The 15,132-nt window shown below is 40.5% G+C and overlaps 2 protein-coding genes across 2 annotated transcripts in view; both read left to right on the top strand.

Annotated features, from left to right (window-relative positions):
• LOC121462694 (ubiquitin carboxyl-terminal hydrolase CYLD-like) overlaps window positions 1–15,132 on the top strand; it is a 46,418-nt gene that overhangs the window by 9,397 nt on the left and 21,889 nt on the right. The window contains exon 4 of the mRNA XM_041674513.1: window positions 4,664–4,762. Within this exon, the coding sequence (XP_041530447.1) occupies window positions 4,664–4,762 (99 nt within the window). The remainder of the gene's footprint in view (window positions 1–4,663; window positions 4,763–15,132) is intronic.
• On the top strand, window positions 7,100–8,734 carry LOC121462695 (phosphoglycerate mutase 1-like). Its single transcript, XM_041674514.1, has one exon. It carries the CDS (start codon window positions 7,100–7,102, stop codon window positions 7,862–7,864), a length of 765 nt encoding a protein of 254 aa, XP_041530448.1. The 3' UTR covers window positions 7,865–8,734.

The raw sequence follows: 15,132 nt of genomic DNA, 5'->3' as shown, positions 1-15,132 counted from the left end.
TACACAGTATGTGCACATTCACAGAAATTTGAAAAGGAAGTCATTTAGTGGGACCCTTTCCTCCTGAGGCTGATCCCAAACTCATAATTTCTTTTTGTATCCTTCCCGATCAGTTTTTTCTTTGTGTTGCATGTCTTCATGGTTTATAACCTTTAAAAATGGTAACAATTTTGTAGCAATATAATTGATATAATTGATAATATAGCCATAGACCAGTACATCTCAACCTTAAGAAAAGCTTCTTCCTGCAGAAGATGTCAACACAGAGACCTTCAACTGGTTCAGGTGCAAGAATAAGAGACTGTGGAGTCTGCAGCCTTAAGTGGGCACGTACATTTGCATTCCTCCCACCAAGGCTCAGGGACTTTGCAGAAGAGAGAGCAGAAAGTTCTTAAGAGCCAGAGGTAGAGGTCAACTTCAAGAAAACAGAATTTTCTGGATGCAGCAGGGCAGTTGTATATATAATCTTACAGGATTTGTGATGATGTGTTCACGACCTGTGCAGCTTCAGTCCAGACAAAATCCCAGCCTGTAGGGAGTGGGGAGTAGGTATGAAACCCCACCACCAGCTGAGACTGTGGCTTCTGAAAGGAACTTGATCTACCCACACAGGGTACCACTATTTACAGTAAGATTTTAGAGAAACAGCTACACTGTTTTACAGCATGATTGTATGGTGTCACATGACCACTGGAAATATATGAATGACCCAGTTTTCCACATCCTCAGCAGCATATTCTCAGATCTGTAAAGGCACCTGAGGATCAGGGTACCTTTACCTGTCAGGGATATCTAAATTAGACATATATAAGTTAAATTTGGACATATAGTTTACCCAAACAGTTACAGCTTACCAATGTTAGTAGAGGCAAGAAGATTAGAAGGAATATGTAGTTTTTTAGCTGTGGTTCTAAGACAGAGAATATAATCCTAATCTGTAGAAGGCAGAACCAAGTTTTAACATTGTAAACAATTTAGTGTTTTACATCAATATCAAGGGGTTTACTCTTAAGTTAAAAAATCTGACTGCTGGGGGCTGGAGAGATGGCTCAGAGGTTAAGAGCACTGACTGCTTTTCCAGAGGTCCTGAGTTCAATTCCCAGCATCCACATAGTGGCTCACAACCATCTGTAATATCTGGTGCCCTCTTCTGGCCAGCAAACATACAGAAAGATAGAGCACTATACATAATAAATAATTAAATCTTTTAAAAAAATAAAAATAAAAAATCTGACTGCTAGCAACATGTGTTCTTGTACATGAATGTAGAGGTGAAGCCTTAATATCTCAGTAAATTTGCATAGTTATAAACCTTGTTTTTTATGAACAGGACAGGAATTATACAGAAATACATTGTAAGTCAAAGCATATGGGAGAGGAATATTTCCTTGGTGGGACCAGCGCATGTGGGTAGCCTTAATAAGGATGGGACTGAGGTTTTGAACTTAACCAAAATGGTGGTTATCTATGCGTTTGTACTTTTTCAGAGCAGTTGTAATCTGGAGTTACAAGTTTTACAGATTTTAAAACATGCGCACAAACGCACACAGGCACAAAGCAAGCATACTGTGACCACATTATTTACATGTATTTATTAAGAGATGAACAAAATTTTTCCAGGAAACTGTGTCAGCTGACCAACTTTAAAATCCTGGAGTAGGTTGCAGGAGCCAGGCAAGCACACAGGTGGTCCCGTTGAGGGCTAGATCAGCAGATGCTATAAGGGAGAACAGAAACCCAACATAGGACAGAACACCTATGCAAGTCAGAGTAGTAGGGCAGGGGGAACAGATCCGTGGCAGGGAGAATACCAGCATGACCAGATCACATGCCAGGAATGAGAGACAGGAGTGCAGAGATGCAGACAAACAGCAAGAGAAGTGTGTGTGTGTGTGTGTGTGTGTGTGTGTGTGTGTGTGCGCGCGCGCGCGTGTGTGCGTGCGTGCGTGCATATGCAGTGGCCAGTGTCTCCAGCAGCATGGTCAGGGCAGAACTTTCAGGATTCCGATTCCCAGATAGGCGAGAATCTGCAGGTGCCATGCCCCTGGTAACTAAGACAAGTGCGGTGAGACACTGACCACTGAGGGAAGGAAGGGTGGGATTGCAGTAACCAGAAACCATGGGCATATGGGAGTTCTGTCCACTGGTCCTCATGCCGGCAAAAATTTTTAGGCATTTAGGACATTGGTGTCAGCCAGCCCCAATTTAAAAAGACTTGTAAAAGGCAGTCCAATGGTGTTTGGGGATCAGGCTTTGAATTGCAGGTGCCCATTTCGCAAGTCTATGCCGGGACCCAAAGCCGAGTGCAGTGCATCCACTCTGGTAAGCGTTGGATCAAAAATAGGGGGTGTAGGAAATTCCCTTGAACAGAACATCTTCTGAAAAAGGGGTCCCACAGGGCAAAGCAGGTTCTTGTCCCGGTAACAGGTTGGGAGCCTGGCACGGCCATGTCTTCGGCAGGATACCCTGAGAATCGCAAGAGGCCCTGGGCCTCTAAGGTAGTGACTTGGAAACGACAGCTTACCCAGTTGAAAGCTGATCTTAGCTGGCTGAGAGCAGGAGCAGGGGAGAAGGGTGTTTCCCACCACGAGGCCCCGGGCAGTGAGAAAAACAGCCCTTTGGTGGAACCTCCAGATGCAAAGTTTCTGCACCCCATAACCCTTTCCACTGACACAATAATCCAAATCAGACCAAATCAAAACGAATTAGAAAAAGCCCAGGTTTAATAGATAGCATGCTCCCGGATGGCTTTCTAGTCCTCCAGAGAGGAGAAGGGAAAGAAAGACTAGAAAACCACATGTTTGTTCTGTGGGGAGCAGTTTAAAAACCCTGTGAGAATGGTCATCTTTTGGGAGGGGTCATCATTTGATGGGCTTTCTTGGGTGGAGCCTGGTCTGAGGCAATTGGAGGGGGAGGCTCGGGGTAGAGCTTCCATCTGAACATTCCAGACTCTTTGGATATATGGATGCTAGGGGCTGGGATGAAGCTTCCATCCAAACAGACCCTATGCCTAAAGGCTTTTTGGAGGGTAATTACAGTTTTCACACTCCTAGAACTTGGAGCATCACCTCCAGCATCACTAGCAGAGCTGGCATCATGCCTCATCCTTTTGGGGATAATTTGCTTAGCCATCTTGACAGAGTACAAAGGGAGGACCCCTGGCTGCATTTGTTATAAGACCCAACCTGTGTAATATACATATATTGTGGTATCCATATGGTTGTGCTCTCTTTTCAAATGGAGTTACAAACTCTCAGTTACAATTGACAGTGGGCATTAGTAATCTTTAGTCAGCTTATATGCTCTAATTAGGAACCTTCCTCCAGTGATGGTTATTTTTCTACAAAAACTGTCATAGATAACATTTGTAAATATCTGAATGGTAATGTCATAAAACATTTATAGTATTTCTTTCATTGTATCATTTTTGAAATTATGGTTAGTCAGTATATTTTTAATTGAAATGGTATCTCAGTATTCTATTTGATCATATTTTGAAGTGTTTAAGATATATAGTTTAATATATATTTTCCTCCTCCTCCAGTCATGATAAAAAGATATCAAGCATTATTTACATACAGTTAATTCAGTATGACTTTTATTTTGTTACCTTTTATATTTAACACATAAAAATTTTCTTATTTTTTCTTTTTGTCCTCGAAATTCCACTGTGTGTGATACTGTTTTGGCTGATAACACCTTTATCAGGTATGGGCTCAGCAATTGTATTGCACTTCATGGATGTGCTGTTAAACTTCCTGAGGGGAAGCCTTTCATCTTGACTCCTCTGTTTTTATTAGATCAGTGTTATGAGTGTCCGATGAGTGTTATCAGGTTTTAATAGTTAGAAAGATCTTTGAATGTAAAAGAAGTTTGTCAAAATTTTTTTTACCTGTGTTTTGAAGTGAAACTTGGAATGCTTCCATCAAAAAATTTAGTTCTGTATCTCTGGCTTTCTGCATTATTGATTTGTGTGTAATTCTCTGCTTTTCCTGTTTGCATTTGTTTGTATACATATCAGTTATTCTTCATGCATGTTATGTTTAAAGGTGGAAACATACTTAGTACTGAGTCCATTCCTAACTCTGATTTGTCTCCTACCCAGGTTTTTATCAAGCTGTGTTCTGTGAAATACACTGATCCAGCATACTTGGGTGGCTGAGAAAGTTTTATCAAGTCAGTTTAGTGCAGCACATTGGTTAGAGGTTATCCAGACACGTGGGCATGTAAAGGCTCCGGTTTTTACAGTAAACAGATTGTCCATGTTTATCTTGGCACCCTCCATAAACGCTTGAGTGTAAAACGCTGTAATGTGTAGGGTTGTGCTGGGCATGCTGATCTGGAAAATGTAACGAAAATTATGAATAAGGTTTTCTTAAAAGCTTTTTAAAACTTCAAATAAAATTGACTGCATCTGACTAACTTTTCAAAAATTAAAGCATTTTGATAACTGATGATTATATTTTCTTACAGAAATTATATTTTTAAGTAGAGTGTTGATTTTTTTTCACCTGAGAAAGTACCTTTCAGTACTGTGGAGTCTTTAAAGAGAATCTGTAAGACTATAAAGATTGTGCTTTTTTTGTTGGAAAGGATTTCTTTGTTTTTTATGCTAAACTATGTTTCTTCCATATATAGTTAAAAAGTATGTTTACTATTTCAGAGAGCATGACACCGGAAAGGAGGCCTCCCAAACTTGCCTTTATGTCAAGAGGTGTTGGTGACAAAGGTTCAACTAGTCATAATAAACCAAAGGTTACAGGTATGGAGCCCATTCTTGGTAGTTTACAATATGATAATATGATTCTCCAAGATGTTAAATAAGCTATATGTTATTGTTTGTGTGTGTGTATATGTATATATATGTATACATATAATTTGTTCCTACACTTTATGTAAACTAAAATTTTATGTACATGATTTTAAGTGAGGATGTAATAAAGAAACCAACAAAATGGCCAGCCTATGAGCTGTGGAGGGAGCTTTTTATTTGGATAAGAGAGAGAACAGCTGGCGGGGTTACACGCCTTCAATCCCAGCTCTCAGGAGGCAAAGGCAGGTGATCTCTGTGTTTGAGGCCAGCCTGGTTGACAGAGCAAGTTCCAGTGAAAAACACTAGAGGGGAAGGGAGAGAGAAGTAGGAAGGGAGCTTCAAATACACACCAGAAAAAGTTTCGGCCTGTGTTCTGCTTGTTCTGCTGAGCTTTGTCTAAATGAACCTTTAGGAGCTGACTGCCATGCATTCACACGGAGTATCCACAGTTTCACTTGGGAAGAACAAGTCCCCAAGGATGGTGTCATGTACAGCTGCCAGGGTGCAGCTTTTGGTGCTTTTGCTTATTTTTTTGTACAGCTTTTCTGAGTTGGCTTGGGCAGAATCTTCTTTGAGCAGTGAAGACTGCATGCTTGCCACTAAACTTTTTCTCTAATTCATGAACCATCCGGACTTGGATTTTCTGGAAAGATTTCTTCTGAGAAACTGGTGCTAAAATAAGGATTGCTTTCTGACCATCACCAGCTTCAGTTTCCTTGGCTGTGGTGGGTGATACTGAGTTTCCAAGCTGTGCCTTGAGATCTGAGTTCATCTCCAGCTCAAGCAGTGCATGAGAGATGCTAGACTCGAAGTCATGTCTTCTTGTCGTCATCACGCTTCCTAGTCTTGGTGCTTGAGGTGATCCTGACCTTCTCCTGAAAGGAGGAAAGTACCCCTGGTCATATGGGTCGTGGGCTGCATTGTCAGGCCATTGACAGGCACAGGCCGAATATTCCACCACATCCCTAATGAGGGCACAGAGCCTCGGAGGTCCATCCTCCTAAACTACAAAGAACAAGAAATTGTGTTAATAAAATTCTAAGATGTTTATATTGTAAATCTAAAAAAATATATTATTTCTTTTGTAATGTTGGGGATCAAAGTCAACAGAACCTTATAAGCTAGGTAAGTACTTTTTTACTCAGGTATTGTTCCAGACACTGAGATTACTTTTTTATTTTTATATTTTGGTGTTTGCATCAAATCTGGCATCTTACACAAACTAATATAGGACTCTAATCCTGAGCCATATATCCACCCAAAACCTGAATGTTTTTTAACTTAATTTGTTCATCAGCTTGTATGATCACATTTGAAGTTTATGAAGGGAAATTATAATGATGAGCCACTTATTAATGGGATGAGTTCTGAGAAGTGCATCATTCGGCAGTTTTTTTCTTGTGTGACTTTTTTTACGTGACCTCTTGTTTTTTCCCAGCTGCTCAGCACCAAAATAATCACACAGAAACCATATTATTTGCAATACTGTTTGGCCAATAGCTTAAGCATATTTCTGGCTAACTCATCTAAAATTAATCCATCTCCATTAATCTGTGTATTGCTACTAGGCTGTGGCTGACCAGGTAAAGTTCTGGCATCTCCTGTGGGGCTATATGGCTTCTCACTGACTCTGCCCTTCTTCCTCCCAGCATTCAGTTTTCCCCACCTAGCTCTGTTCTACTCTATCAGGCCAAGCCTATTTCTTTATTAACCAATGGTATTCACAGCATGCAGAGGGGAATCCCACATCATGTGACCATTATAGAATGCACTTCACAAACCTTGGTGAAAGAACTTTGTGTATGTCTAGGCTCTTTAACACTGCTGGATGTTCTTTTGTTGACTGCAAAGGGGTTTCATCCTGTGGATCGTGACCCCTTTGGGGTTTGAATGACCCTTTTATTGGGATCGTTTAAGACCATTGGAAAAGAAAGATATTTATATTGCAATTCATAACAGTGGTAAAATTGCAGTTATAAAGTAACAACGAAAATAATTTTCTGGTTGGGGTTTGCCACTGTTTGAGGTATATATAAAGGATGGCAGAATTAGGAAGGTGGAAAACCACTGTTATATGGTATGAATGGTAGAGGTGAAATTCGTGAGCCAGTAATTTCATCAAAGTAGAGGTGACAGGAGGTCGGAAGAGCGAGTGGAAAGATTTCGGGGAAGAAAGTGCACGGGAGAGGGGCGGACGTGTGCAAGTGCACAGGCGCGAGTGTGGGGCAGGCTGTGAGCGGAATCTCAGCGAGCCTCAGTCTCTGCTGCATCCCCTTGCCTACCGCCATGGCTGCCTACAAGCCGGTCCTCATCCGGCATGGCGAGAGCGCCTGGAACCTGGAGAACCGCTTCAGAGGCTGGTTCGATGCCGACCTGAGCCCGGCGGGCCACGAGGAGGCGAAGCGCGGCGTACAGGCGTTGCGAGATGCTGGCTATGAATTCGACATCTGCTTCACCTCTGTGCAGAAGAGAGCAATCCGGACCCTCTGGACAGTCCTAGATGCTATTGACCAGATGTGGCTGCCAGTGGTCAGGACCTGGCGCCTCAATGAGCGACACTATGGGGGGCTGACTGGTCTCAATAAAGCAGAAACTGCTGCTAAGCATGGTGAGGCACAGGTAAAGATCTGGAGGCGATCTTACGATGTCCCACCACCGCCAATGGAGCCTGACCATCCCTTCTACAGCAACATCAGTAAGGATCGCAGGTACGCAGACCTTACTGAGGACCAGCTACCGTCCTGTGAGAGCCTGAAGGACACTATTGCCAGAGCACTGCCCTTCTGGAATGAAGAGATTGTCCCCCAGATCAAAGAGGGGAAGAGAGTCCTGATTGCAGCCCATGGCAACAGCCTTCGGGGGATCGTCAAGCATCTGGAGGGTCTCTCAGAAGAGGCCATCATGGAGCTGAACCTGCCAACTGGCATTCCCATTGTCTATGAATTGGACAAGAACTTGAAGCCCGTTAAACCCATGCAGTTCCTGGGAGATGAAGAGATCGTGCGGAAAGCCATGGAAGCTGTGGCCGCGCAGGGCAAGGCCAAGAAGTGAAGGCGCACAGACAGACTTCTGCCCCGAGACCCTCCTTCCTGCCTGTCTGCCTCCTGCGCCCTTCCTAGCACCCGTCACTGACTCCATGTTTAGGATCTTAAGTTTAAGTTGTAGCTGCAGATGGGGACCAGTGGCTCCCATTTTGTTTTAGTATTTTATCCCCTGCACCCACTCCCTTCATAGAATCTAGTCAGAGTAACACCTCTAGGGTGCAGGTACTTGGTCCACATCCAGGGACGGCTCCCTCCCAGGAGAATTGAGAGGTAGTAATTACAGTTTTCTTAGTCCTTTGTTTACAAGGGTCTGCTTTAGGAGGTCAGGGAGGAACCATGCCGTGGCCTGACCAGTGAGAAGCCTGTCCTGCACTCTTCTGCAGTTAGGTAACTGGGGGCTTTAGTCATTCCAGTGGAAGGTGAAAGTAGCCTGCATTTAAAAGATGAACTACCTTCCTCTCTGACCCTAAAGGAGCTGCTGGCCCCCGAAGGTTGGGATCAGTCCTGTCAAGTCTATGTGTTACATTTACTTTTACAAAAACAGAAGTACATACATATTTATCAGTACACAAAAATCCCTCTGAGGTTTCTAGTGGTGATTGAAATAGTCTATGTGGTCACCAGAAAATAAGCCATTCCTCATATCAAGTGGGATAAACTCCTTGTCCTCAAGGGACAGGAGTGTCTCTTACTGTGTGTTAGGACCCCTCTGCCTTGTCTTGTAGAGGTGAAGTGCCCCTTGATCATGTCCAAGGTTTTGTCTTTCGCTGTCTGAATCATGTTCCAGCTGCTTGACCCTACCATGTGGGTCCAGAAATTGTTTTGGGCATACTAAATCTTCTTTTCCAGATCAGTATAATAAAGGAGTGATGTGCAATAAAAAAAAAATAAAAAAAAAGAAAAAAAAAGTAGAGGTGACATTGAAAAATAGACTACATGGAATGATTTTTTTTTTTTTGGTCCAGATTTCTTTAGATAGTCTGTAGTGTCCTGGAACTTGCTCAATAGACCAGGATGGCCTCAAACTCAGATGTGCCTGCCTCTACTAAGTGCTGGGATTAAAGGCTCGTGTCACCACTGACCACCAGAATGGTTTCTTAGAGCTTTAATATAAACGGCTAACTTTTATATTAATTTTATTACTCCTACTCTCTTCTGTGTTGACTAATTACCAAACTTTTAAAGCCGAAGACAATACAATACTATGTATATGTATATTAGTTGTGTGAGCAGTTGTTCTACCATACGCATGTTAATTTATTTATAAAATTTCTTTTTATAACATATTGGCTTTTTAAAAAAGGAACTTTTCTTGTTCCATAGGATCTACCTCAGACCCTGGAAGTAGAACCAGTTCTGAATTATTTTATACCTTAAGTGGGTCATCTGTTGACTCACAACAACAATCCAAATCCAAAAATTCATTGTATATTGATGAAGGTAATCTATAATTTTAGTCCTCTTTATAATGGTACCCTCTGTTTAATATGTAAGGGGAAATGGCTTTTTCATCAATATTTGTTAATTTTGGAAACAGTGAATAGATCATAGCTAATATGACAATATTGCTGAACTAAAATATTAAACACAGTTTCAACTACACTGTTATTAGGGTTGAGGATACATTTGAAATATGTTAGCAGTCTGGGTTTTGTTTTGCTTTGTTTTTTTTACCCGAGACAGAGTTTCTCTGTATAGAAAGTCCTTGCTGTCCTAGAACCTGCATTATTGATTTGTGTGTAATTCTCTGCTTTTCCTGTTTGCATTTGTTTGTATACATATCTGTTATTCTTAATGCATGTTATGCTTAAAAGTGGAAACATACTAGTACTGAGTCCATTCCTAACTCTGATTTGTCTCCTACCCAAGATTTTATCAAGCTGTGTTCTGTGAAATACACTGATCCAGCATACTTGGGTGGCTGAGAAAGTTTCATCAAGTCAGTTTAGTGCAGCACATTGGTTAGAGGTTATCCAGGCACGTGGGCATGTAAAGGCTCCGGTTTTTACAGTAAACAAGATTGTCCATGTTTATCTTGAAACCCTCCATAAACGCTTGAATATAAAACACTGTAATGTGTAGGGTTGTTTTGGTCATGCTGATCTGGAAAATGTGACGAAAAGTATGAATAAGGTTTTCTTTAAAGCTTTTTAAAACTTCAAATAAAATTGACTGCTTCTGACTAACTTTTCAAAAATTAAAGCCTTTTGATAACTGATGATTATATTTTCTTACAGAAATTATATTTTTAAGTACAGTGTTGATTTTTTTTCACCTGAGAAATTACCTTTCAGTACTGTGGAGTCTTTAAAGAGAATCTGTAAGACTATAAAGATTGTGCCTTTTTTGTTGGAAAGGATTTCTTTGTTTTTTATGCTAAACTATGTTTCTTCCATATATAGTTAAAAAGTATGTTTACTATTTCAGAGAGCATGACACCGGAAAGGAGGCCTCCCAAACTTGCCTTTATGTCAAGAGATGATGGTGACAAAGGTTCATCTAGTATTAATGAACCAAAGGTTACAGGTATGGAGCCCATTCTTGGTAATTTACAATAAGATAATATGATTCTCCAAGATGTTAAATAAGCTTTATGTTATTGTTTGTGTGTGTGTGTATATATATATATGTATACATATAGTTTGTTCCTACACTTTATGTCAACTAAAATTTTATGTACATGATTTTAAGTGAGGATGTAGTAAAGAATCCACTGAAATGGCCAGCCTATGAGCTGTGGAGGGAGCTTTTTATTTGGATAAGAGAGAACAGCTGGCGGTGTTACACGCCTTCAATCCCAGCTCTCAGGAGGCAAATGCAGGTGGATCTCTGTGTTTGAGGCCAGCCTGGTTGACAGAGCAAGTTCCAGTGAAAAACACTAGAGAGGGAGAGAGAGAGAGAGAGAGAGAGAGAGAGAGAGAGAGAGGGAGGGAGCTTCTAATACACACCAGAAAAAGTTTCGGCCTGTGTTCTGCTTGTTCTGCTGAGCTTTGTCTAAATGAACCTTTAGGAGCTGACTGCCATGCATTCACACGGAGAATCCACAGTTTCACATGGGAAGAACAAGTCCCCAAGGATGATGTCATGTACAGCTGCCAGGGTGCAGCTTTTGGTGCTTTTGCTTATTTTTTTGTACAGCTTTTCTGAGTTGGCTTGGGCAGAATCTTCTTTGAGCAGTGAAGACTGCATGCTTGCCACTAAACTTTTTCTCTAATTCATGAACCATCCGGACTTGGATTTTCTGGAAAGATTTCTTCTGAGAAACTGGTGCTAAAATAAGGATTGCTTTCTGACCATCACCAGCTTCAGTTTCCTTGGCTGTGGTGGGTGATACTGAGTTTCCAAGCTGTGCCTTGAGATCTGAGTTCATCTCCAGCTCAAGCAGTGCATGAGAGATGCTAGACTCGAAATCATGTCTTCTTGTCGTCATCAGGCTTCCTAGTCTTGGTGCTTGAGGTGATCCTGGCCTTCTCCTGAAAGGAGGAAAGTACCCCTGGTCATATGGGTCGTGGGCTGCATTGTCAGGCCATTGACAGGCACAGGCCGAATATTCCACCACATCCCTAATGAGGGCACAGAGCCTCGGAGGTCCATCCTCCTAAACTACAAAGAACAAGAAATTGTGTTAATAAAATTCTAAGATGTTTATATTGTAAATCTAAAAAAATATATTATTTCTTTTGTAATGTTGGGGATCAAAGTCAACAGAACCTTATAAGTTAGGTAAGTACTTTTTTACTCAGGTATTGTTCCAGACACTGAGATTACTTTTTTATTTTTATTTTTTGGTGCTTGCATCAAATCTGGCATCTTACACAAACTAAAATAGGACTCTACTCCTGATCGATATATCCACCCAAAACCTGAATGTTTTTTAACTTAATTTGTTCATCAGCTTGTATGATCACATTTGAAGTTCATGAAGGGAAATTATAATGATGAGCCACTTATTAATGGGATGAGTTCTGATAAGTGCATCATTCGGCAGTTTGTTTTCTTGTGTGACTTTTTTTACGAGACCTCTTGTTTGTTCCCAGCTGCTCAGCCCCAAAATAATCACACAGAAACCATATTATTTGCAATACTCTTTGGCCAATAGCTTAAGCATATTTCTGGCTAACTCATCTAAAATTAATCCATCTCCATTAATCTGTGTATTGCTACTAGGCTGTGGCTGACCAGGTATAGTTCTGGCATCTCCTGTGGGGCTATATGGCTTCTCACTGACTCTGCCCTTCTTCCTCCCAGCATTCAGTTTTCCCCACCTAGCTCTGTTCTACTCTATCAGGCCAAGCCTATTTCTTTATTAACCAATGGTATTCACAGCATGCGGAGGAGATTCCCACATCATGTGACCATCATAGAATGCACTTCACAAACCTTGGTGAAAGAACTTTGTGTATGTCTAGGCTCTATAACACTGCTGGATGTTCTTTTGTTGACTGCAACGGGGTTTCATTCTGTGGATCGTGACCCCTTTGGGGTTTGAATGACCCTTTTATTGGGATCGTTTAAAACCTTTGGAAAAGAAAGATATTTATATTACAATTCATAACAGTGGCAAAATTGCAGTAATAAAGTAACAACGAAAACAATTTTCTGGTTGGGGTTTGCCACAGTTTGAGGTATTGTATTAAAGGGTGTCAGATTTAGGAAGGTGGAAAACCACTGTTATATGGTATGAATGATAGAGGTGAAATTCGTGAGCCAGTAATTTCATCAAAGTAGAGGTGACATTGAAAAATAGACTACATGGAATGATTTTTTTTGTCCAGATTTCTTTAGATAGTCTGTAGTGTCCTGGAACTTGCTCAATAGACCAGGATGGCCTCAAACTCAGATATGCCTGCCTCTACTAAGTGCTGGGATTAAAGGCTCGTGTCACCACTGACCACCAGAATGGTTTCTTAGAGCTTTAATATAAACGGCTAACTTTTATATTAATTTTATTACTCCTACTCTCTTCTGTGTTGACTAATTACCAAACTTTTAAAGCCGAAGACAATACAATACTATGTATATGTATATTAGTTGTGTGAGCAGTTGTTCTACCATACGCATGTTAATTTATTTATAAAATTTCTTTTTATAACATATTGGCTTTTTAAAAAAGGAACTTTTCTTGTTCCATAGGATCTACCTCAGACCCTGGAAGTAGAACCAGTTCTGAATTATTTTATACCTTAAGTGGGTCATCTGTTGACTCACAACAACAATCCAAATCCAAAAATTCATTGTATATTGATGAAGGTAATCTATAATTTTAGTCCTCTTTATAATGGTACCCTCTGTTTAATATGTAAGGGGAAATGGCTTTTTCATCAATATTTGTTAATTTTGGAAACAGTGAATAGATCATAGCTAATATGACAATATTGCTGAACTAAAATATTAAACACAGTTTCAACTACACTGTTATTAGGGTTGAGGATACATTTGAAATATGTTAGCAGTCTGGGTTTTGTTTTGCTTTGTTTTTTTTACCCGAGACAGAGTTTCTCTGTATAGAAAGTCCTTGCTGTCCTAGAACTTGCATTATTGATTTGTGTGTAATTCTCTGCTTTTCCTTTTGCATTTGTTTGTATACATATCTGTTATTCTTAATGCATGTTATGCTTAAAAGTGGAAACATACTAGTACTGAGTCCATTCCTAACTCTGATTTGTCTCCTACCCAAGATTTTATCAAGCTGTGTTCTGTGAAATACACTGATCCAGCATACTTGGGTGGCTGAGAAAGTTTCATCAAGTCAGTTTAGTGCAGCACATTGGTTAGAGGTTATCCAGGCACGTGGGCATGTAAAGGCTCCGGTTTTTACAGTAAACAAGATTGTCCATGTTTATCTTGAAACCCTCCATAAACGCTTGAATATAAAACACTGTAATGTGTAGGGTTGTTTTGGTCATGCTGATCTGGAAAATGTGACGAAAAGTATGAATAAGGTTTTCTTTAAAGCTTTTTAAAACTTCAAATAAAATTGACTGCTTCTGACTAACTTTTCAAAAATTAAAGCCTTTTGATAACTGATGATTATATTTTCTTACAGAAATTATATTTTTAAGTACAGTGTTGATTTTTTTTCACCTGAGAAATTACCTTTCAGTACTGTGGAGTCTTTAAAGAGAATCTGTAAGACTATAAAGATTGTGCCTTTTTTGTTGGAAAGGATTTCTTTGTTTTTTATGCTAAACTATGTTTCTTCCATATATAGTTAAAAAGTATGTTTACTATTTCAGAGAGCATGACACCGGAAAGGAGGCCTCCCAAACTTGCCTTTATGTCAAGAGATGATGGTGACAAAGGTTCATCTAGTATTAATGAACCAAAGGTTACAGGTATGGAGCCCATTCTTGGTAATTTACAATAAGATAATATGATTCTCCAAGATGTTAAATAAGCTTTATGTTATTGTTTGTGTGTGTGTGTATATGTATATATATATGTATACATATAGTTTGTTCCTACACTTTATGTCAACTAAAATTTTATGTACATGATTTTAAGTGAGGATGTAGTAAAGAATCCACTGAAATGGCCAGCCTATGAGCTGTGGAGGGAGCTTTTTATTTGGATAAGAGAGAACAGCTGGCGGTGTTACACGCCTTCAATCCCAGCTCTCAGGAGGCAAATGCAGGTGGATCTCTGTGTTTGAGGCCAGCCTGGTTGACAGAGCAAGTTCCAGTGAAAAACACTAGAGAGGGAGAGAGAGAGAGAGAGAGAGAGAGAGAGAGAGAGAGAGAGGGAGCTTCTAATACACACCAGAAAAAGTTTCGGCCTGTGTTCTGCTTGTTCTGCTGAGCTTTGTCTAAATGAACCTTTAGGAGCTGACTGCCATGCATTCACACGGAGAATCCACAGTTTCACATGGGAAGAACAAGTCCCCAAGGATGATGTCATGTACAGCTGCCAGGGTGCAGCTTTTGGTGCTTTTGCTTATTTTTTTGTACAGCTTTTCTGAGTTGGCTTGGGCAGAATCTTCTTTGAGCAGTGAAGACTGCATGCTTGCCACTAAACTTTTTCTCTAATTCATGAACCATCCGGACTTGGATTTTCTGGAAAGATTTCTTCTGAGAAACTGGTGCTAAAATAAGGATTGCTTTCTGACCATCACCAGCTTCAGTTTCCTTGGCTGTGGTGGGTGATACTGAGTTTCCAAGCTGTGCCTTGAGATCTGAGTTCATCTCCAGCTCAAGCAGTGCATGAGAGATGCTAGACTCGAAATCATGTCTTCTTGTCGTCATCAGGCTTCCTAGTCTTGGTGCTTGAGGTGATCCT

Source organism: Microtus oregoni, unplaced genomic scaffold, assembly GCF_018167655.1.
Source record: "Microtus oregoni isolate MIOR12 unplaced genomic scaffold, Mior012 000025F_ref0000491, whole genome shotgun sequence".
Taxonomy (NCBI): domain Eukaryota; kingdom Metazoa; phylum Chordata; class Mammalia; order Rodentia; family Cricetidae; genus Microtus; species Microtus oregoni.
This window is presented reverse-complemented; position numbering and strand designations above follow the sequence as displayed.